The sequence below is a fragment of the Oncorhynchus gorbuscha genome, linkage group LG14 (genome assembly GCF_021184085.1).
Source record: "Oncorhynchus gorbuscha isolate QuinsamMale2020 ecotype Even-year linkage group LG14, OgorEven_v1.0, whole genome shotgun sequence".
Taxonomy (NCBI): domain Eukaryota; kingdom Metazoa; phylum Chordata; class Actinopteri; order Salmoniformes; family Salmonidae; genus Oncorhynchus; species Oncorhynchus gorbuscha.
The window spans coordinates 45,945,766-45,971,219 of NC_060186.1; the positions used below are offsets into that span (position 1 = coordinate 45,945,766).

At 41.7% G+C, this 25,454-nt stretch overlaps 1 protein-coding gene across 1 annotated transcript in view; it reads left to right on the forward strand.

Moving 5' to 3' along the window:
- negr1 (neuronal growth regulator 1) overlaps window positions 1-25,454 on the forward strand; it is a 354,799-nt gene that overhangs the window by 185,038 nt on the left and 144,307 nt on the right. Inside the window, 1 exon segment of the mRNA XM_046298141.1 lies at window positions 5,090-5,221. Coding sequence (XP_046154097.1) covers window positions 5,090-5,221 — 132 coding nt within the window.

The window sequence follows — 25,454 nt, forward strand, 5'->3', positions numbered from 1 at the left end:
CATCTGTCAAGCAAGGTGGATTTAATGTGATGGTCCGGGGGTTCTTTGGTAGTGGTAAAAGTGGGAGATTTGTACAGGGTGAAAGGGATCTTGAAGAGGGAAGGTAATGATTCCATTTTGCAACGCCATGCCATACCCTGTGGATGGCGCTTAATTCAAGCAAATGTCTTCCTACAACAGGACAGTGACCCAAACACAGCTCCAAACTATGAAATAATTATTTAGGGAAGAAGCAGTCAGCTGGTATTCTGTCTATAATGGAGTGGCCAGCAAAGTCACTGGATGTCAACCCTATTGAGCTGCTGTGGGAGCAGCTTGACCGTATGGTACGTAAGAAGTGCCCATCAAGACCATCCAACTTGTGAGAGGTGCTTCAGGAAGCATCGGGTGAAATCTCTTCAGATCACCTCAACAAATTGACAATTAGAATGCCAAAGGTCTGCAAGGCTGTAATTGATGCAAATGGAGGATTCTTTGACGAAAGGACACAATTATTATTTCAATTAAAAATCATTATTTAAAATCTTGTCAACACCTTGACTATGTTTCCTATTCATTTTGCAACTAATTTCATGTACAGTTGAAGTCGGAAGTTTACATACTTAGGTTGGAGTCATTAAAACTTGTTTTTCAACCACTCTACACATTTCTTGTAAACAACCTATAGTTTTGTCAAGTCGGTTAGGTTAGGACTACTTTGTGCATGACACAAGTCATTTTTCCAACAATTGTTTACAGACAGATTATTTCGCTTATAATTCACTGTATCACAATTCCAGAAGTTTACATACACTAAATTGACAGTGCCTTTAAACAGCTTGGAAAATTCCAGAAAATTATGTCATGGCTTTATAAGCTTCTGGCTAATTGACATCATTTGAGTCAATTGGAAGTGTACCTGTGGATGTTTTTCAAGGCCTACCTTCAAACTCAGTGCCGCTTTGCTTGATATCATGGGAAAATCTAAAGAAATCAGCCAAGACCTCCGAATAAAAATGTAGACCCCCACAAGTCTGCTTCATCCTTGGGAGCAATTTCCATACTCCTAAAGGTACCACGTTCATCTGTACAAACAATAGTATGCAAGTATAAACACCACGGGACCGTGCAGCCGTCTTACCGCTCAGGAAGTAGACGTGTTCTGTGTTCTAGAGATGAACATAATTTGGTGCGAAAAGGGAAAACCAATCCCAGAACAACAGCAAATGATCTTGTGAAGATGCTGGAGGAAAAAGGTACAAAAGTATCAATATCCACATTAAAATGAATCCTATATCGACATAACCTGTTGTTGTTGGGATGTTTTTCATCGGCAGGGACTGGGAAACTGGTCAGAAATTAAGGAATGATGGATGGCACTAAATACAGGGAAATTCTTGAGGGAAACCTGTTTCAGTGTTTTAGAGATTTGAGACTGGGAGGGAGGTTCACCTTCCAGCAGGACAATGACCCTAAGCATACTGCTAAAGCATCACCCGAGTGGTTTAAGGGGAAACATTTAAATGTCTTGGAATGGCCTAGTCAAAGTCCAGACCTCAGAATCTGTGGTATGACTTAAATATTGCTGTGTACCAGCGTAACCCATCCAACTTGAGGGAGCTGGAGCAGTTTTTCATTGAAGAGTGGTCAAAAATCCCAGTGGCTTGATGTGCCAAGCTTATTTGTAGACCTGCACAAGGCTTGGTGAGAAGGCAACAACTGTTGGCTCAATTATTAGAAAATGGAAGAAGTTCAAGATGACGGTCAATCCCCCTCTGTCTGGGGCTCCATGCAAGATCTCATCTCGTGGGCATCAATGATCATGAGGAAGGTGAGGGATCAACCCAGAACTACACGGCAGGACCTGGTCAATGACCTGAAGAGAGCTGGGACCACAGTCTCAAAGAAAACCATTAGTAACACACTACGCCGTCATGGATTCAAATCCTGCAGCGCATGCAAGGTCCCCCTGCTCAAGCCAGTGCATGTCCAGGCCCGTCTGAAGTTTGCCAATGACCATCTGCATGATCCACAGGAGGAATGGGAGAAGGTCATGTGGTCTGATGAGACAAAAATTTAGCTTTTTGGTCTAAAATTCACCCGCTGTGTTTGGAGGAAGAAGAAGGATGAGTACAACCCCAATAATACCATCCCAACCGTAAAGCATGGAGGTGGAAACATCATTTCTTGGGGATGCTTTTCTGCAAAGGGGACAGGCCGACTGCACCGTATTGAGGGGAGGATGGATGGGGCCATGTATCGCAATATCTTGGCCAACAACCTCCTTCCCTCAGTAAAAGTGAACAGATACACAAAACGACTCCGATTCAAACCCGTTGACTTTCCCCACATTTTGTTACGTTACAGCCTACTTCTAAAATTGATTAAATTGTTTGTTTTCCCCATCAATCTACACACAATACCCCATAACTACAAACAAAAACTGGTTTTTAGACATTACAGCCTCGAGTCTTCATGGGTATGACGCTACAAGCTTGGCACCTGTGTTTGGGGAGTTTCTCCCATTCTTCTCTGCAGATCCTCACAAGCTCTGTCAGGTTGGGTGGGGAGCTTCGATGCACAGACATTTTCAGGTCTCTCCAGAAATGTTCATTTGGGTTCAAGTATGGGCTCTGGATGAACCACTCAAGGACATTCAGAGACGTGTCCCGAACCCACTTCTGCGCTGTCTTCGTTCCAGTCTGGGGTGAAGGTTTGAAGCAGATTTTCAACAAGGATCTCTCTGTACTTTGCTCCGTTCATCTTTCAAGCAATATTTCTCTGCAATGTTGGAGTCAACAGAAACACAAAATGACAACATAAATATTCCCTTACCTTTGATGGTCTTCGACCAAAACATCGTTTGGTTTCAATTCGTGTGTCTTTGTATTAGCAAATGCTGCAAGTTCCAGCTGAAATACTACCAAAAATTACTTCTGGTCACGAACAGTTGCGCATCAAAACTTCAAAATGACATATTATACATCGACTAAACTGGTCAAACTAAGTGCAGAATCAAGCTTTAGGATGTTCTAAATGTACAAAACTATTATCTAATCTCTCGGACGAACGTGCTTCTTGGCAGGCGATCTGGAACAAAGGAACGTGTCTCCAAGAAGCGCGCTCCCGTAATCTTGAATTTTCTCGCGACACTCAGTCTTTTGCCTACCAAAGGCTCAAAACACGCAGGATTTGCACAATTAAACACTGTACTGAATGAGGACATCTAGTGGAAGACATAGAAAGTGTCTCCAGATCCATAGCTGGTTGGGCAGGGTGGGGGCGATGACGTCAAAGTTGCCCCAAGTTTGAGGCTCCCAAAAATAGTTTGGGAGATTGCCTGCCCTGTGAGTTCTGCTATACTTAACGACATAATTAAAACGGTTTTAGAAGCTTTAGAGTGTTTTCTATCCAATAATAATTTTATATGCATATATTAGCAATTTTGGACAGATTTATTTTCAGTTTACTATGGGCACGCAATTCCTCCAAAGGGGGATATATTCTGCCTATCCTTAACTGGTTTTAAAAAAAGTATATTTAATTCACAATCTGTAGAAACTTTGAGAGTAGAAATGTTCAGAACTTTTGTGAAACATCACAGCACAGTAGAAACATATGGCAAATAGTAATCAAGACTGGATGGTGTTCAGAGATAGATGGGAGGTGTTGAGTGGAGCTGAATTGTGGGACTATAAATAAGAAAATTACGAATGTAAAATGTACTGTGTTCGTAGTATATATATATATATATATATATATATACTGTAGGTTCAGAACTTTTGTGAAACAGCACAGTTAAAAATATATAGCAAATATAAATCAAAACGGGATGGTCTTCAGAGATAGAAGGTAGGGATTGAGGATAGCTGAAGGATGGGACTAAGTGCCAACAAAATATAACTATTGTAAAAATATACTGTGTCCGTAAAATGTATATAGTATGTACAAGCTGTAAGTAGAAGCCTAAGTGTTTTTGTCCATTAATTTACTCCAATTAGGGGAGGGGTGGTAGGGTAGGGGAAAATAATAAAGGAAAATATATTTTTTTAAGATTCTGTTTGTGGGAATATATATATATATACACACACACACACACACATTGGATTGGAAATCTATCTGCAATATGAAAGCTCATCTACCCCCTAAATAAAAAGGTTGATAGTCAGTGATGTGTTGTGTTGGATTTTCCCCCAAACATAACACTTTGTATTCCATACAAAAAGTACATTTGTTTACACATTTTTTTGCAGTACTACTTTTGTACCTTATTGTAAACAGGATGCATGTTTTGGAATATTTTTATTCTGTACAGGCTTCCTTCTATTCACTCTGTCGTTTCGGTTAGTATTGTGGAGTAACTACAATGTTATTGATCCATCCTCAGTTTTCTCCTTTCACAGCCGTTAAACTCTGTAACTGTTTTAACCTTGGCCTCATGGTGCATTCCCTGGGTGGTTTCCTTCCTCTCCGGCAGCTGAATTAGTAAGGACGCATGTATATTTGTTGTGACTGGGTTTATTGGTACACCATCCAAAGTGTAATTAATAACTTCACCATGCTCAAAGGGATAGTCAATGTCTGCTTTTTTACACTACTAATGCTGCCCTTCTTTGATAGCCACTGGAAAACCTCCTTTGTGGTCTTTGTGGTTGAATATGCGTTTTATATTTACTGCTTGACTGAGGGACCCTATAGATAATGTGTGGGTTACAGATAGTCATTCAAAAAGCATTATTGCCCACCGAGTGAGTCCATGCAACTTAATATGTGACTTGTTAAGCACATTTCTACTCTTATTTAGGCTTTCAATAACAAAGGGCTTATTTATTGTTTTATTGATTTGTAAAAATGTATAAAAACATGATTCCACTTTAACATTGTGGGGTATTGTGTGTAGATCAGTGACACAATATCTCAATTTAGTCCATTTTAAATTCAGGCTGTAACACAACAAAATGTATAAAAAGTTAAGGGGTGTGAATACTTTCTCAAGGAGCTGTATATCATTGTACTAATTATTTTCCTGCATTTAGGGAATTGATGTTGAAGCACCTTGTATACTGTATCTTCCTGAATAGGAATATGTTTTTTTCCCTCTTGTTTTTAGCCAGGAAGTATGACAGTGGAGAATATCTAAACATCACCGGTATCACGAGGGACCAAGCAGGGGACTATGAATGCAGTGCAATGAATGACATTGCCTCTCCTGACACCAAGACGGTGAAAGTCATAGTCAAATGTAAGTACATTTCTGTCCTTGCTACAATTTGGCTGCCAAAGCAGATTCTCATCTATATCAATGTGTACTGTTCATTGACAATGACCCAGATCTCTTTATGTTTGAAAGTCTTGGTTTGAAGTTTCTCAATATTTAACAAGATAATTCCCTTTTTGTCTCGTTGCTGAGGTGATTAATTCACGTTAAGGAAAGGTCTGGCTGTTTTTAAGGGCTATTCCATTATGCAGGTAATGAGTCTTTCAAAATGTGTGAAGAGACAGTAATGAGGACCCAGAGCATTAATGAATGATACTGGCTTTAGTCATCATGGTCACATGGAAATCAGCACTCCTAAGTATAAGGTGGAAGGGTGCTTGACAATTATTACTCTTCCCATCCTCTTCTCTCTCGCTTTTAAGTCTTCCTCTCTGTTGATACCCTGTGCTGAATCATCCCACTGCTATAACCAGTCACAAGTGTGTGAGGAAAAAGGTGACGCCTAGTTTGTTTGATGCTAATCGGGTTGATTAAGGATTTCCCAGATTTCGATTAAGTTACTGTCATGATAATATATTCAGAAAAGTACAATGGGATGGTGATTTGAATGGTCCAAAGTGATATGTTTGGGGCAAATACAATACAATACATTACTCCATATTTTCAAGCATAGTGATGGCAGTATCATGTTATGGGTATGCTTGTAATTGTTAAGGACTGGGGAGTTTTAAAGGATTAAAAGGTAACTGAATGGAGCTAAGCACAGGCGACATCCTAGAAGAAAACCTGGTTCAGTCTGCTGTCCACCAGACACTGAGAGATGAATTCACCTTTCAGCAGGACAATAACAGTTTTGTATTAAATCTAGTTTAAGTTACAGTTTTGAATTAAATCTATTTGAAAATATATGGCAAGACCTGGAAATGGTTGTCAAGCAATGATCAACAACCAATTTGATAGAGCTTGAAGAATTCTGAAAAGAATAATGGGCAAATGGTGCACAATCCAGGTGTGGAAAGCTCTTAGAGACTCACCCAGAAAGACTGTATTCGATGCCAAAAGTGTTTCTACAAAGTATTGACTCAAGGATGTGAATACTTATGTAAATGAGATATTTAATTTGAACATTTTCCCCTGGTGGCACTGGTCCCACTAAGTTTTTCAGTTGGTGGCACCAGCCCATGATTTGGTTGCCTGAATACTGTAATTCAAGTGTAATAGACTACTGAGATGCTATTCAATAAATAAGTTGTTCATCTTTTCATGTTCTAAATATTTGAATGTGCAACCTAATTCAGTGATTGTCATGCATTTTGGGTTGACACTTATTGTTGTTATATTTAATGTGTTAAAATACGGCTCCAGAATTTTCTGTATTTTTTTCAATAGAGATGACTTTGCCTGCATCTTTATGTGCACTATTATCATAGGCTAATACTGTGTGTCAAAACACGTTAGCTAGATCGCCAAATCTAAATCTAATACCCAATGCTACATAGTAGCCATGTAGCCACATATACTTGTAGACCTAAGTATATGTACATGTGTGTGACTGGTGAAAGCTGCTCGGTGTGAATGTGATGTAGGGGAATGAAAATGGGAATGTAAGACAAGTTGCTGAGGTGAAAAACATTAGTGGGAGGAAACTCCACACGATTCAAGGTTGCTGCGTTCATGTTAGGGGAACATAGCATAAGTGAAACGTTGGTGCAACTCCATAAGATTCAAGAGATTACATGTTACGGCAGGAAACCCATTGTGGGTGGTAACTGTAATAAAGTCTATATTTTATCCCATGATACCCATTGAGGGCCGTAACTGTAGATGACAGGGTAGCTTTATTCACGTCAGGGGAATTTAGTAAAACACGGTAGCTTTATTCACATCAGGGGAATTGAACATAGCGGGAGTGAAACTTAGGTACAATTCCATACAGTCGTTCCTGCTTTAAAAGTTGGGTCACTGCGCCACGTGACTTAGAGGTACCCAGCATCACGGCTTCATTGCTCCAGAACACCACAAGGGGGAGGTAGAGCACTCATTATGCATTTGGGTCCCAAGGTTTTTATATGACCAATCATAGAGTGGTTCCAATGATGAATTTGATGTGAGCCACCCATCCCTGGATGAAGATGGCTGGCGAACCAAATGTAAGTAGTTATAACGAGTCAAGAAGAAAATGTACATTTGAGAGGAATAGGTTAGTTTAACTAACCTATTCCTGTAGAGACGTGCATATTTTTGTCATTAAGTTAATTCACAAATATCGATATTTAGCTGACTAGCTAACATTAGCCAGCTAGCTAGCTAGTGTTATGACAGGAGAATTAATTTATAATTTGTGGTGTGAGATGTTTTAGGGACTACTGAGAACCAGCAAACCAGACTGTCGTCTTGTGAAACAGTGGATGTAAAGAATCAAATTGCATGAACAATTTTTGTAAGCTTGCCTTGAAATGCAGCTGAAGTAACATAGCCAGCTAACTATTTACTTGCTTATTGTGTAGTGGAGGATATCGTTGTTGTTGTATCATCTTCAAATCTGAATGAAGCCCATGGATAGAGTATAATATAATAACTCTATTATGCCAAGGATGCAAGTCCTATAAACATGTACTGTCGTTATTACGACGCATGAGATTCCCACATTGTAGCCTGTACATTGCATTTTATTTACTGATCATGTAGTCTTCCTTGGCAAATACATGTACGGTTCAGGTATGAATCTCTCTGATATGACTGAAAAAGAATGTCTAACTATTTGAATGATGCTGTGTCTGCATGTATTACAATTATACACTTCAACAGTGTTTACCACTCCTGCTCCTGGGTCATCAATGATTATACATTGTAACTATGCAATAGACTAGAAACATTATTTAATTAAAGGCTGATTTGTAATTCATATATGCATATCTAACTCCCTTCATCTGCATTAATCTGAGGACACAGGATAGTATTTCAATGAGATACTTAATTTCAACCAGTGGAGAATGTTAAACGCTTTATTGAAAGAAGTTCATTATCCAGATGTTATACATGCATTATCATTATGATAATTGTAGATTATAAATATAAAACGAGGAAGAAAGATGAGTTGGGGAAAGAGGTGTAGAAGACAGAAAGGGAAAGAGGTAAAGAACACCGGCAGACAGCATATGATTAAAGAATTACAATGCTACCCTAATATTTTCTCAGTTCATCACAATTGCGGTGTCTCCTAACCAGCCTTGGCCCCCAGTTGGCCCGAAGGTTATCTTAAGAGCGGGTGAGGTGGCGATGAGGGGACTGGCTTCCTCTCTCACATCAAAACATACCTGCAGACGCGAGAGATGGATAAAGAGAGAATTAAAAAAAACAAGGCTTAATCATGCGAACACGGTCAATCATCATAATCATCAGGAGGTGGAAGGGGTCTTCTGAGGCCAGACAGCTCTGTAGCTCAGAGCTCACAGCATAGGAATGAAACCCTTTAGATACCACGATTCGATGGGAGATGGAGGCTCGGTGGTTAGACTTGAATTCACCCGCTTAGACACAACTACTCATCCGTAGCTTGGGTAGAGAATTATTTATTTGCCCTCAAACTTGCGTTGTGTTCTGGGTTTGTTGACTTTTTAAGACCCTGCTGCAGCTGGGGTCACAAAGTATTGTCGTAAATTCTATACTCATCTCTCCTCTGTTGAGTTTGGGAGATAATCTGTAGGGTTGTGGTCTCCTGTAACCTGACCTGATCAAGACAGTCATGACAGCGGGGTGAACAGGCAGTGGCTCGGGTGGTTGTTGTCCTTGATGATCTTTATGACCTTCCTGTGACATCGGGTGGTGTAGGTGTCCTGGAGGGCAGGTAGTTTGCCCCCGGTGATGTGTTGTGCAGACCTCACTACCATCTGGAGAGCCTTACGGTTGTGGGCGGAGCAGTTGCCGTACCAGGCGGTGATGCAGCCCGGCAGGATGCTCTCGATTGTGCATCTGTAAAAGTTTGTGAGTGCTTTTGGTGACAAGCCAAATTTCTTCAGCATCCTGAGGTTGAAGAGGCGCTGCTGCGCCTTCTTCACCACGCTGTCTGTGTGGGTGGACCAATTCAGTTTGTCCGTGATATGTATGCCGAGGAACTTAAAACTTACTACACTCTTCACTATTGTCCCATCGATGTGGATAGGGGGGTGCTCCCTCTGCTGTTTCCTGAAGTCCACGAGCATCTCCTTTGTTTTGTTGATGTTGAGTGTGAGGTTATTTTCTTGACACCACACTCCGAGGGCCCTCACCTCCTCCCTGTAGGCCGTCTCATCGTCGTTGGTAATCAAGCCTACCACTGTAGTGTCGTCTGCAAACTCAATGATTGAGTTGGAGGCGTGCATGGCCACGCAGTCGTGGGAGTACAGGACAGGGCTCAGAACGCACCCTTGTGGGGCCCCAGTGTTGAGAATCAGCGAGGTGGAGATGTTGTTATCTACCCTCACCACCTGGGGGCGGCCCGTCAGGAAGTCCAGTACCCAGTTGCACAGGGCGGGGTCAAGACCCAGGGTTTCGAGCTTGATGATGAGTTTGGAGGGTATTAGGGTGTTAAATGCTGAGCTGTAGTCGATGAACAGGATTCTCACATAGTTATTCCTCTTGTTCAGATGGGTTAGGGCAGTGTGCAGTGTGGTTGTGACTGCATCGTCTGTGGACCTATTGGGTTGGTAAGCAAACTGGAGTGGGTCTAGGGTGTCAGGTAGGGTGGAGGTGATATGGTCCTTGACTAGTCTCTCAAAGAACTGCCTGATGACGGAAGTGAGTGCTACGGGGCGGTAGTCATTTAGCTCAGTTACCTTAGCCTTCTTGGGAACAGGAACAATGGTGGCCCTCTTGAAGCATGTGGGAACATCAGACTGGGATAAGGATTGATTGAATATGTCTGTAAACACACCAGCCAGCTGGTCTGCGCATGCTCTGAGGACCTGGCTGGGGATGCTGTCTGGGCCTGCAGCCTTGCGAGGGTTAACACGTTTAAATGTTTTACTCATGTCAGCTGCAGTGAAGGAGAGTCCGCAGGTTTTAGTAGCACTGTATTGTCCTCAAAGCGAGCAAAGAAGTTGTTTAGTCTGTCTGGGAGCAAGACATCCTGGTCTGTGACGGGGCTGGATTTCTTTTTGTAATCCGTGATTGACTGTAGACCCTGCCACATGCCTCTTGCGTCGCGTAAATTAGAATAACAATGATCCAGGGTTTTACCAGCCCTGGTCGCACAATCGATACGCTGATAGAATTTAGGGAGTCTTGTTTTCAGATTAGCCTTCTTAAAATCCCCGGCCACAATGAATCCAGCCTCAGGATATGTGGTTTCCAGTTTACATAGAGTCAAATAAAGTTTGTTCAGGGCCATCGATGTGTCTGCTTGAGGGGGAATATATGCGGCTATGATTATAATCGACAGAGAATTCTCTTGGTAGATAATATGGTTGACATTTGATTGTGAGGAATTCTAAATCAGGTGAACAGAAGGACTTAAGTTTCTGTATGTTGTTATGATCACACCACATCTCGTTAATCATAAGGCATACACCCCCTGCCCCTCTTCTTACCAGAAAGATGCTTGTTTCTGTCAACGCGATGCATGAAGAAACCAGCTGGCTGTACCGACTCCGATAGCGTGTCTCGAGTGAGCCATGTTTTCGTGAAGCAAAGAACTTTACAGTCTATTATGTCTCTCTGGAATGCTACCCTTGCTCGGATTTCATCAATCTTGTTGTCAAGAGACTGGACATTGGCGAGTAGTATGCTCGGGAGCGGTGCGCAATGTGCCCTTCTCCAGAGCCTGACCAGAAGACCGCTTCATCTGCCTCTTTTACGGCGTTGTTGTTTTGGTTCGCCGGCTGGGATCCGCTCCATTATCCTGGGTGGTGGGCAAAATAGAGGATCCGCTTCGGGGAAAGTCGTATTCCTGGTCGTAATGATGGTGAGTTGACATTACTCTTATATCAAGTAGTTCCTCCCGACTATGTAATAAAACCTAAGATTACCTGGGGTACCAATGTAAGAAATAACACGTAAAAAACAATACTGAATACTTTCCTAGAAACGCAAAGCGAAGCGGAGAGTACCATGAGAGTACTATGGATTAGTTCGGTTATTGACTCTGATTCGCTTGAAAGGGGCATGTTTATCAGCCAGGTAAAAATGGATGAGAAAAATGCCAAGAACAGGGTCTTATATGCAGCTAGTAGAAAAAAACTCAGAATAATATACATCAAGGAACACCTAGGGTGAGAATTTGTTTTTACTTCTCTTCATAATTATATGAGGGTCAGAGTTTTTCAATTTGGTATTTCTAACGCAAGCAATAGGGCAGTGGTCGCTAATATTATTTGCAAAAACACGACTAGCCAAATACTTATGGGAATGGTTAGTTAGGATAAGGTCAATCAATGAGGAGTTTGCTAGGTTTTTTACATTCATCCGAGTGGGTTTCATTATCAGCGGAAACAAGTTGAACTCAAGCAGATATTCTTAAACTGATCTGATGCATGTGTAAGCCAATCAAAATTTAACGGGGATACTATTCAAATCCCAAAATATTAAATACTAATATTAATCTAACAGTAAATGTATTGTCCCAAAAAAACATTCCAGTTGTAGCCTCTACCACCCAATGAGGCCTATGCAATCGCAATTTGCACGTTCCGTATCTCAAAGCCATATCAAATATCTAGGTTGTAACATATTAGTTGCAATTGAGAGTTGAGAAAATATATATAATACCTACAGAAAGTGGAGGGCCTCCTCTCTTGTGACAACAGGAAAGTTGTGTCTTCTCCACAATTGGATTTTGAAATGCTGTACAATCTGAACACTTTTCTCCCGGAGCATTTTTGTTCTCCGGGAAAGGAGAGAGTGAGAGAGTGTCTCACTCAACACAGCAGCAGGCCCCAGTGAAACTGGCACAGGGGCAGGCTGACACTTTTATTATCATGAGTATAATGTACTTCACTGTTTGACCATATCATGTTTTTAGCCTCCTAAAAAAATAGGAAGTTTTGAGTGACTTGACCTTATAGAATGACCAGCAAGCACTGATACAACCAATTCAAAATGTAACTTGCACAGCCAAGTCAAAGGGTCACAAAATGTGACTTAATGGTCTGGAGCCATGGATGGGTCTTCTGTTTTGACTCTCTTCTAATAATTACTGTATGAGAATTGTTTTTATAAGTGACCTACAGTATAATGGGCTAGGTGGCAGGTCTCAAAGAGCTGCAGTTTAAGCTGCGTGTAATTTATTCTGTTTATCCACTGCCTGACAATCCACTTCCATCCCCTCCGGAATGAGAATGGCGCCATAGGGGATAGCTGCCGTTTTATGGGCTCCTAAACAATTCTGCTTTCCCAGTGGCACGAGCCAACCAGAGAAGCTAAAATATTTCTATGTGTGCTTTGAGACAAGCAACACTGAAGCATGAATTAGAGCACCAGCTGTTCCGGATGACTGTGTGATCACGCTCTCCGTAGCCAATGTGAGTAAGACCTTTAAACATTTTTCTTAACTGCATTGTTGGTTAAGGGCTTGTAAGCATGTGAAAATACTTGATTACTAGCAGGTGGTTATGGTAAGGGTAAGGTTAAGTTTAAGCATGATAGGGTGTGGCTAAGGTAAGGTTAGAAATGAAAAACATGCCAAAAGAAAACATCTGGATTCTAACTGCTGCCGCAGATTACATACTGTACATCCTGTGTGTTATGCCTTCTGCCACCTTCACCTTCCAACCTCCCCTCCCAATTCCTGTTATGACCCTTTGCCTCATTTCCACTCACCAACAATGTGTTCATGAACTGACCCTCCCTTACAATTTTTCAACTGTAAATGACTGGGCTGGGAATGGAAAGCATAGGAATTTAGTTGCTAATGACTTGTTGCATACCCCTTTTCCTCCTCCATGTCATTAGTACTGTAGGTCTATGTAATCATAACCAGGCTGCTGGGTTTGCATATGTAAGAGGGCTCTTGAAGATAACAAAAATATGCATTTAAGCGTGTGCATGTATGTGTCTGAATTATATATTTGTGTGTGTGAATCCCCATACTGGGTAGATTGTGACAAATAGGCTCATTTGCAAAAGATAAGGCCTCAATGAATGGATTGAAGTTTCATTGGATCCGCAGATACAGTAGGCTGAGGGGAGGGCTAACTGGTGGGCACGCTGCCTTTCAACGACTCTGGCTTAACTCAGCCTCTGTGGGACGAGAGATGAGTTTGGGCCCAATCCATCCTTCAGGCCACACTCACACATCCCCGTATAATCATAGAGCAGACTGTCACTGGGGAATTCAGGAGAGGACAGACATGCCACATTTGGAATTAGAATAAAGGTATTACCCCTGTCAACATCTCTGGGAAGAAAGGATGATGAAATGATGACAAGAAAGCAAGACTGCGAGAGCAATCTAATCTGCTGACATGCATTTGCTTGTTAAATAAAGGTCATTCTCATTTGCCAATGGGCACAATTCTGGCTGAAGGAGTGACTCAACCTCATAAGAGTCCCTAAGAGAGTTCTGCAAGGTATTATTTTGACTGTCACAGCCACAGATTGGGGAATTTTGAAGACTTTCAGTAAAGTACTTTCAGTTTTGTTCACACTATTTTGACAGCCAATTGACCACAGCCATACCCATGTCATAATGTCATAGCAGCTGACATAACCTGTCATAATATGGTCATAACACTTTCCTGTCACATATATTTAGACCTGTTGCATTATTTTATGGCTGATAATGACACCTACATAAAAGTGTCAAAACCCACAAATTCTACCACACAAGGCAAAACATTCCATTACATCGTAACATTTTCGGAAATGTACCATATTAAATGATCATTGTAATTGCGCACACATTGATGTCAGACATGCAACCTACCCCAATGCTCTGTTGCTGATGACTGGGATGAATGCAGGAGCAGATTTCAGGAGCAGACAAGACACCCTCTTTTTTTACTGATGACTTACATAAGAGCATGTGCATGAAAGGCCTATCTGGCTTATATGAATATGATGGCCATAATGCTTCTTAAAAGTGTCATAAAGTGTATTTTCTTATCCCAAGTAAAGTGACACAGGAGGCTGGTGTCATAACCAGCCATAAAATATTGCAGTATATAACACAACAGGTGTAAATATGTGTCATGACAGTGTTATGACCATATTAAGACAGGTTATGACAAGTTATGGCCGCTGTTATGACATAATGACATGGTTATGACCGTGGCATAACATGTTATGACACTGGGTGTCAAGTAAAATGTCAAGTAAAATGTCACGGTAATCATAATTACCTACAGGAAGGATACATTTCCTTTTCTAGAAGTTTTCTAGAAGTGTATATCACAAATACAATTACTATTGAATTTCAGTTTTGTATAATCCCACTGTTTTGCTTTTATTTGCTAACTATAATACAGATGAAGTGAATGACACTGACATTTCAAGGGTAAGCAGTATAATTAAATACATGCCCAAATAATCTCATTCCCCTTTAAAAAATAATTACAGCTTTTAGGTAAGAGCACAGTTGACCTCCGGGCTAATTGCAGATTAGGGCCGCTAATTAAAATAAGCAAACCAAAGTAATGAAAACAAAATTAAGCTCCGGCATGTTTGGAGTTTTAATGTTCTGTGTGCCATTTGGCGTAACATTATCTAATGTGTAAAAGGCTGGCACTTCAGATCTTATAGGTGTTTTATGGGTGTAAAAATGGCCTAATCCACAATAACCAATTTTGAATCCGGAATAAGCAACTCTGACTAAAAACTCAAATGCAGAAGATGTTTTCTAGACCTGTGTTGAGGGGAGATTTTGAATCAAATAAAATGATTGCACCAAAAGTATAACGTTAATCACCGTTTTTTTTAATAGTCAGTAAATCAAGAACAGTATCAATAAAGGCTGTATTAATTATCTTATGAATTGCTAACTCTGCATGAGTTAATGCAAGTACATGCCCTCCAATAATTTACCAAGCAGACCTCAATTCTGACAGCCATTGAGAAGGTCATCATTATATCAGATTGCCTGAAAAGCCCCACTTGGCTAAATTATATTTCTGCAATGATTGGACGTGATGAAAAGTGATCTCTGACCCACTTTTCAAATTTACATATTCATATTCGCTGCCGGTGTGGGTGTGATTGGCTGAAATCTCTGAGCACAGATTGATTCAAAGCCATAAAGATCACGTCTAACTTCGACGCACAGAGAGATAAATAGGCAGGAAAGAGCCATGGAAATGCCTCTGCTCGAGATAAAAAGCAATTGAGTCATTAATTAAGGAATTGCCCTCATTGTTGCAGCATGAATTAAGAGCTTTTATCTGAAGTTGAAACTGAAAGCTATAAACAGGTACAATACCCACATTGCTCATGTTTTACTGTTTCAAGTATTGTGATGAGATTTACTTGAATAACCCTCTGTAAAACTGCAAATTGAGACACTTCTTCGAGGTGTCAGTGCATTGCTGCTCCTTGAATCATATTGATTCATAATGAATCATATTGATTCCCAAAAGGTGTGCAAACACCAATAAAATAATACCACCTACTTGTTTTGATTTGACAGTTGCTTAAAACTTTGTACTACATTTCAAAGTACACACACACACACACACACACACAGACTGAGTGACATGTCTCGGAGCGCTGTTTGTCTTTCATGAACTCAACATGTCTACCAACGCTCTAACCACTGGCAGTTTCCAAACGCGCCAGATGTTTCGTTTTTACCTTCCATCCATACAATATTCAAATGCTGCCACTAGACAAATCATGGGAAATAAATATATGAAAGACGACAGATTATGTGATGTCATGTTGCCAGTGCAGATGCTTATAATGTTGGTGCAGAACCAATGTGTTTTTGTTGTTTTAATTATTACAATTTTGTTAATTCTCTTTTAAACTTCTAGTTGCCCCACATTATGAAATCAATGTGCGGATTATGTAATAGCCAAATGGCCAAGCAAATTATGGAAAACCAAACACCCTCAACACCCTCTTGGAACTGTGATTGTCTTGCCTTTCAAATCCACATTCACAATCTGTCATTAAAAGGTCAACCATACTGCTAAACCCACATGGAAAATATATTTGTATAGTAATCACTGTGAGATGCACATGTCATCAAGAAGGACAAGTTGCCCAAAAGGTAGGGGGCAACTTCATATTAGAAAAAATAGAAATGTTGAGTTTTGAAAGCACTGTTAGCCAATATAACTCAAGGTTACTTTGATAAACCTGGTTCTCTGATAATATGATGAAAATGTGTCACAAATGCAGTGATACATCTCACTCATAGTAACCTCGAGTTCTCTTTCAAATACTCAATGTATCAAAATGGATTATGGCCAACTCACGTATCGCAGACATTCTCTCTGAAGCCAGGGTCGTCCCAACAGTATCATCCCTCAGAGGCTCCTACACTGAGGACAGTAGGCGCCAACAAAAGTGAAGTGACATCCAGTCGGTAAAACCTGAAATGTATGAGGGGTAGCCCAACATGCCGCATCACAACTCTCTTGTAAACAGAGTTCTTTGAACAGTGGCAAAGAGGTAGCCTAGTGGAATGAGCCCTCAGCCCCTCCGGGGACTGTATAAACCCTTGCTATTATAAGGTAATATAATAGCCTCCTTTACCCAATGGGATAGTCCTTGGCCGAGAGACAAAGAGTTGGTCACTCTTGCGTAATGCTCTCGTTCTATCCAAGTAAATGCGCAAAGCGTGTACTGGACCCAAACTTCTTTCGTAGAAGTGAAGGGCGTGGTTGGAAAGCTACAAGCTCGTAAGCTGAGACAACTACACTTATCGCTGACCTTATGCATATTGGCGGGTTAGGTAACAAAGTTACCTTGGATAACCCGGGGCAAACTATAGGTACAAATGTCAGAAACCTGGCCGGGTGGTGCCAGAATAACAACCTATCCCTCAACATAACCAAGACTAAGGAGATGATTGTGGACTACAGGAAAAGGAGGACCGAGCACGCCCCCATTCTCATCGACGGGGCTGTAGTAGACCAGGTTGAAAGCTTCCAGTTCCTTGGTGTTTACATCAACAACAAACTAGAATGGTCCAGGCATACCACCCGGCCAGGTGGTAGAATGGTCCAGTCGTGAAGAGGGCACAACAAAGCCTATTCCCCCTCAGGAGACTGAAAAGATTTGGCATGGGTACTGAGATACTCAAAAGGTTCTACAGCTGCAACATCGAGAGCATCCTGACTGGTTGCATCACTGCCTGGTACGGCAATTGCTCGGCCTCCGACCGCATGGCACTACAGAGGGTAGTGGTATGGCCCAGTACATCGCTGGGGCAAAGCTGCCTGTCATCCAGGACCTCTACACCAGGCGGTGTCAGAGGAAGGCCCTAAAAATTGTAAAAGACCCCAGCCACCCTAGTCATAGACTGTTCTCTCTACTACCGCATGGCAAGCGGTACCGGAGTGCCAAGTCGAGGACAAAAAGGCTTCTCAACAGTTTTTACCCCCAAGCCATAAGACTCCTGAACAGGTAATCAAATGGCTACCTGGACTATGTGCATTGTGTGCTCCCCCAAACCCTCTTTTATGCTGCTGCTACTCTCTGTTCATCATATATGCGTAGTCACTTTAACTATACATTCATGTACATACTACCTCAATTGGGCCGACCAACCAGTGCTCCCGCACATTGGCTAACCAGGCTAACTGCATTGTGTCCTGCCACCCACCACCCGCCAACCCTTCTTTTACGCCAAACCCTCATTTATCTACATATACACACTACCTCAATCAGCCTGACTAACCGGTGTCTGTTTATAGCCTCGCTACTTTTATAGCCTCGCTACTGTTAATTTTCACTGTCTTTTAGTAAGCATTTCAATGTAAGGTCGACACCTGTTGTATTCGGCACACGTGACAAATAAACTTTGATTTGATTTGAATGGTGGACTGACAGTGCGTGCAGCTCACTCACTTTGGAGAAGTAAGGGCAATCAGTAAAAAGTGGTTTTGAAGTAGAGATATTTCATCTCCACACTTTCCAGCGGCTCAAACGGCTGCTGTGAAACAGCCTCTAGCACAATTGACAAGTCCCAAGATGGGACGAAAGGCTTGGAGACTGAACATAAACGACATAAGAGGAAGCTTCCCTACTGTGTTGTTGTCCAAGCTTATATGACAGGCGAGATACCAGCTAAACAGACCTTTACAGTGGAGAAAGCCTTACCTCTATCCAAAAGGACCTGCGAAAAGCATAGAAACTCAGATACAAAATCAAATAAAATCACATTTTATTGGTCACATACACATATTTAGCAGATGTTATTGCTTTTGCAGCAAAATTATTGAGTTCTTAGCTCCAACAGTGCAGTAGTATCTAACCATTCCCAACAATAAACACATCTAAAAGTAAAAGAGTGGAATTAAGAAATATATTAATTTTAGGACGAGCAATGTCAGAGTCGCATTGACTAAAATACAGTAGAATAGAATACAGTATATACAGTTGAAGTCGAAAGTTTACATACACCTCAGCCAAATACATTTCAACTCAGTTTTTCTCAATTCCTGACATTTATTCTGAGTAAAAATGATCTGTCTTAGGTCAGTTAAGATCAGAATGTCAGAATGATAGTAGAGAATGATTTGATTAAATATTTCATATTTGATTTCTTTCATCACATTCCCAGTGGGTCAGAAGTTTACATACACTTCAACACAAAGAGACAAGTGATAAGGTCCTACGTCCATCAGCGTTAACATTGCGGTTCGCCTGAGAGCAGTTAAGCAGGAAAACAGGGATCAAGTCGTGCTGAGGAGAGCTTCAGGAGCATAGTGATCTTCGCAAGGAAGAGAGGGTGAATAACCAGTGAGTGGGCGATTGGGAGGGGTTCACCTCTTTCGCCACTCGACCTGTCTCCGACATACGTTGTGTGATTGGTTCTTCCTGTAGGTCCGTGTATGGACTGATCAGCAGAGCTCTCTGCACCTTAATGCTCTGTTACCTCTCGGGCAGTTCGGTATTTGGTATTTTATTAGGATCCCCATTAGCTGTTGCAAAAGCAGCAGCTACTCTTCCTGGTGTCCACACAAAACATGACATAATGCAGAGCATTAATAGACAAGAACAGCTCAAGGATAGAAATACATACATAAAAAATATATACAAAAGACACATGTAGCCAACATATCAACACATACACACAAGGTCAAGTAGAGGAACGGCGTCGTGCAGTGACATGTTGCTTTATTTGTTTTTTTTAAACCAGGTTTGCTGTTCACTTGAGCAATATGAGAATGAATGGAGTTCCATGCAATAATGACTATATTATACTGTACGCTTTCTTGAATTTGTTCTGGGTTTGGGGACTGTGCAAAGACCCCTGGTTGCATGTCTGGTGGGATAGGTGTGTGTGTCAGAGCTTTGTGTAAGTTGACTATGCAAACAATTTGGGACTTTCAACACATGAATGTTTCTTATAAAAATAAGAAGTGATGCAGTCAGTCTCTCCTCAACTCTTAGCCAAGAGAGACTGGCAGCATAGTATGTATATTAGCTCTCTGATTACAATGAAGAGCAGAACGTGCCACTCTGTTTTGGGCCAGCTGCAGCTTAACTAGGTATTTCCTTGCAGCACTCGACCACATGACTGGACAATAATCAAGATAGGATATAACTAGAGCCTGCAGGACTTGCTTTTTGGAGTGTGGTGTCAAAAAAGCAGAGCATCTCTTTATTACAGACAGACCTCTCCCCATCTTTACAACCATTGAATCTATATGTTTTGACTATGACAGTTTACAATCTAATGTAACACCAAGTAATTTAGCCTCCTCAACTTGTTCAACAGCCACACCATTCATTACCATATTCAGCTGAGGTCTAGAACTTAGGGAATGATTTGTACCAAATACAATACTCATAGTTTTAGAGATGTTCAAGACCAGGTTATTACTGCCCACCCATTCCAAAACAAAGGGTTTCAGTGACTTCATTAGCTGTGGTTGCTGATGCGTATATGGTTGAATCATCAGCATACATGGACAGACATGCTTTGTTTATTGACAGTAGCAGGTCATGTTCAAGTTGTTGAGGAATGTGATTGCTTTTCTTAGTCAGTTGTAAATATTGTGTGTTTGTATTGCATTTTTGTAAATGTTGTAAATGATGTATGATTTGTGTACATGCAGGGCTCCCTTGAAAACAGGCCTGGTTCTCAATGGGATTTCCCTGCTAAAATAAAGGTTAAATAAAGTAGTGATGCACCTATCGTGGATTCCATTGTGATACATCAAAACAAGTATTTCAATGAGAAACTGGATTCATGTTTTTTGGTCAGTACTATGCTGTGATCCACTCAATGTTCCGATGTAGGTCTCATGACCAACACGTTGAGTGATTGTCTTGATCTGGAGCATTCAAGAATGTCAAGGTGTGAGAGTTACCTAAAGGTGAATGTAGTCTTCCACCCATGTACTACATACAGTATGCCAGCTACTCCTGCCATGTATGCCTGACTGAGTGCAAGTTTATGAGCTTGAGTGAGCTCATTGTACCTCCTCTCCCACATGTTTTCCTTCATGTGGAGACTCCACTGCTGTTTCTTTGCTGAGAGAAGCTGTGCACTGTATGCTTTCTAGATTGCCAGTACATTTGTTAACATCCTCTCTGGTATCTCACGACTGCTGATTCTGTTCATATTCAAACATGGCCAAGGAAAAGACAGGAACACCATTTTATTCCCATCTTATGGTAATTGACTGGCAACTGTAATACGTTTAAATTAATTATGAGCATTTATAGTGCCTTGTATTGCACCCCCCTTGCCATTTTATTTTATTTTGTTGCATTACAACCTGTAATTTAAATGGATTTTTATTTGGATTTCATGTAATGGACCTACACAAAATAGTCCAAATTGGTGAAGTGGACATTTAAAAACTACTTCTTAAAAATAAAATCTACAAAATTTCAAACGGAAAAGTGGTGTGTGCATAACAATTCACCCCCTTTGCTATGAAGCACCCAAATAAGATCTGGTGCAACCAATTACCTTCAGAAGTAACATAGTTAATTAAATAAAGTCCACCTGTGTGCAATCCAAGTGTCACATGATCTGGCACATGATCTCAGTATATAAACACCTGTTCTGAAAGGCCCCAGAGTCTACAACACAACTAAGCAAGGGGCACCACCAAGCAAGTGCCATCATGAAGAGCAAGGAGCTCTCCAAACAGGTCAGGGATGGGTTATAAAAAAATATCAGAGACTTTGAACATCCCGCGGAGCACCATTAAATTCATTATAACAAAATGGAAAGAATATGGCACCACAACAAACCTGCCAAGAGGGGGCCGCCCACCAAAACTCACAGACCAGGCAAGGAGGGTATTAATCAGAGAGGCAATAAAGAGACCAAAGATAACCCTGAATGAGCTGCAAAGCTCCACAGCGGAGATTGGAGTATCTGTCCATAGGACCACTTTAAGCCGCACACTCCACAGAGCTGGGCCTTAAGTAAGAGTGACCAGAAAAAAAGCCATTGCTTAAAGAAGAAAATAAGAAAACATGTTTGGTGTTTACCAAAAATGCATATGGGAGACTCCCCAAACATATGGAAGAAGGTACTCTAGTCAGATGAGACTAAATTTGAGCTTTTTGGCCATCAAGAAAAATGCTTCGTCTGGCACAAACCCAACACCTACATCACCCTGAGAACACCATCCCCACAGTGAAGCATGGTGGTGGCAGCATCATGCTGTGGGGATGTTTTTAATCTGCAGGGACTGGGAAACTGGTTAGAATTTAAGGAATGATTGATTGCGCTAAATACAGGGAAATTCTTGAGGGAAACCTGTTTCAGTCTTCCAGAGATTTGAGACTGGGACGGTGGTTCACCTTCCAGCAGGACAATGACCCATACTGCTAAAGTAACACTTGAGTGGTTTAAAGGGACACATTTAAATGTCTTGGAATGGCCTAGTCAAAGCCCAGACCTCAATCAAATTGAGAATATGTGGTATGACTTAAGATTGCTGTACACCAGCAGGAACCCATTCAACTTGAAGGAGCTGGAGCAGTGGGCAAAAAATCCATTGGCTAGATGTACCAAGCTTATCGAGATCCCAAGAGACTTGTAATTGCTGAAAATGTGGCTCTACAAAGTATTCATTTTGAGGGGGTGAATAGTTATGCGTGCTCAAGTTTTCTGTTTGTTTGTCTTAATTCTTGTTTGTTTCACAATAAAAAAATGTTTTGCATTTTCAAAGTGGTAGGCAGGTTGTGTAAATCAAATGACACAAACCCCACAAAAAATATATTTGAATTCCAGGTTGTAAGGCAACAAAATGGGAAAATGCCAAGGGGGGTGAATACTTTTGCAAGACACTGTCCATTAGAACTGCTATGAGCAATTTACCCACATTATTGATAGACTTCTAAGCCATAATTAAAATGTGAGGCTTTAATGTGGATATTTAAAATGCTTTGCATCCTCTCTGTCCCTTGCAGTCTCTCACCACAAAGACACACAGAATACACAGAACATCATCTTTCAACATTGTGAACAGTGATATTCTTTATTTGTGGTCAGGAGCACACACCTTGCATCCTAATTACCTGATATTATAACATCAAATAATGACATGGAAATTAAGAAGTCCCCAGTCAGATCATGCCCAGTAGGGGAGGAGAGGTTGGGAGGGGAGTGTGCATGTGCGTGTGTGTGTGTCAGCTCCAGATGTCATACCTCCACTCGCACTGGCTGGGGCGGAAGGAATGGTGTGCATCGCAGGTCAATCAAATTGCGGCGTTGTGACTATGACCACTGTTCCCTGAAGGAGGGAAAAAAGGTACAGCATACTATGGGGAGTCGCACTCTCGCAACTTCGGTTGAAGGATCTACAATCGCTTTTGACAATGCCAATGAAATCCGCACCTCGCTGGAAGCCCCGCCTTCCACAGGTGATAAGCGTGAGGCTCGGATTAATTCCTTCTATTTAATACCACTCTTCACTGAGCCCAGAAACGGCGGTGCGCCAGTCTGGGTATTGCGCTGCCTAGTGGATGTGCCCTGTCCCAGCCGTAAGCACACTGTGAGCTACACTAAGAGCACTGACATCCAAGTGATAAAACCTTACAAAGCTATGTGTGGTGAAGCCCAACTCGCTGCATCACATATACTGTATCTCCTACAATCAACCATTTAAACAATGCCCAAGACGCTGCCACACACCTGGTGGAGTGGGCGAGTACACCGCTTGGTAGCCCTTGCCCCTTGCTGCTATATGCAATCCAGTGGGAGAGACGTTGTTTAGAGACCGCCCTGTCATGAGCTGGATTAGAAAAAGAGACAAAAATGTTGTCACATAACTGGATTTCCCCCGGGTCCGTTCAATGTACATGTGTAAAACTCACACCAGACACAAGGCATGTAACCTCTGTTGCTCTTCAGAAGCAAAAGGAGGAAGCTAAAAGGAAATATCTCAAGGCTAAGGGCCTGCAGGACATACTGTAGCCATGACTCTAGGGGCGAAAGGTCGCATTTGGACGTAACGTCACCTTAGAATCACCCCCCTTTTGACCTGCTCCTTTTCTGCAGCAACCAGTGTTCCGGGTCAACAGCATCAATATAGCTTCTGTCCCTCTCCTCACCACTACCTGGGCTCGAACCAGGGACCCTCCGCACACATCAACAACAGCTACCCTCGAAGCATCGTTACCTATCGCGTCACAAAAGCAGAGCAAGGGGAACAAGGTTCTCAGAGCGAGTGACGTCACTGATTGAAGTGCTATTAGCACACACCACCGCTAACTAGCTAGCCATTTCACATCAGTTACACTTACATGAGACTGTATAGCCTGGATGAAGCCCGGCCCATTATGGACACAGTGGGCTCGGGCAATGGCTGACGTAGTGCCATGTTTGGCAGTAACCAAATGTGGGGCCGTTGACGTCACAGTAATGTTTTTGTGGAGGGGCTCACGGGTCTTTCAGATCTGTGCTAAGGCCGCTCACTCTGGTGGTTACCCGACCCATGTGCCTGGAGGCTGCTTCTTCCCTCCAAATACAGGAATTGGAAATAGGAATGTGATTGCCATAACGCCGGGGGAAAGCTAGTGAGCTTCATTTGCCAGAAGTTATGCATGCTAGCATTAGCCATGATGAGGCTTCTAGTCTAAGGTAGCCTAGCTAGCTTCTTTGACCTCAGCACGGTCCGTTTACAATAACAAAGCGACTTAATGCCAGCTACGTATACTAAACAATGACCCAATCCATCTCCGTGTCCCGCAACTCAAGCCCCCTTAAGAACGCTACACAATTGTAAAGACAACCTGCGCCGCGGACTAGTAGGGGAACAGTGCTAGCCATCCCCTAGTCTCGCACATGAACTGATTGGAGCAATTACAGCCTGAGCATGCAGCGACCCGAGACATACAAGGCAATAAACATAACTTGTAATTCATTGGGGCATGGTCGCAAACCTGAAAACAGCTTGTTAGCCTTTAGCCATCTTACTTATTGCTATAGCCAAGCCAAGCAATTTTAAGAATCACTAATTGTTTATTGATAGGGAAACTTACAAACTTCAGCACACAATGTCCAGGGGGTGAGCACGTTAGTTGGTGCAACGTAAGACTGTCTTACAAATAGAGACTGTCTCCAATTGTTTGTTTTAGTAGCTTGAATCATATCTGTTCATACCGAGGTGAAGAACAGAATAATTGAAGGAATGAATTCGAGCCTCACTCTTATCATCTGTGGAATGCGGGGCATCCAGCGAGGCACGGATTTCATTGGCCTTGTCAGGTGTGATTGTGGATCCTTCAAACGAAGTTGCAAGAGTGTTCTACCGAACGGAACCATTATGAATGTGATTTACATCAGGGTTATAGTTTGAAGTATCGCTGATACATTCCCATATAATAAATTAGCCCCATGCTGCATGCATCAGTTACAGTGATATACTATAACAACTGTAGAATCATGGTTAACATACAGAGAATATTTAAGAGACATCTTCCAGGGAGGAGATGCTAATTCCAACCCAAATAAAGTCAAACCAATACACTCAAGCTATTTGGATGTAAATCTCTCTTTAAATACACTACATTACCAAAAGTACGTGGTCACCTGCTCATTGAACATCTTATTCTAAAATCATGGGCATTAATATGGATTTGGTCCTTTCCTGCTATTACAGCCTCCACCCTTCTGGGAAGGTGTTGAAACATTGCTGCGGGGACA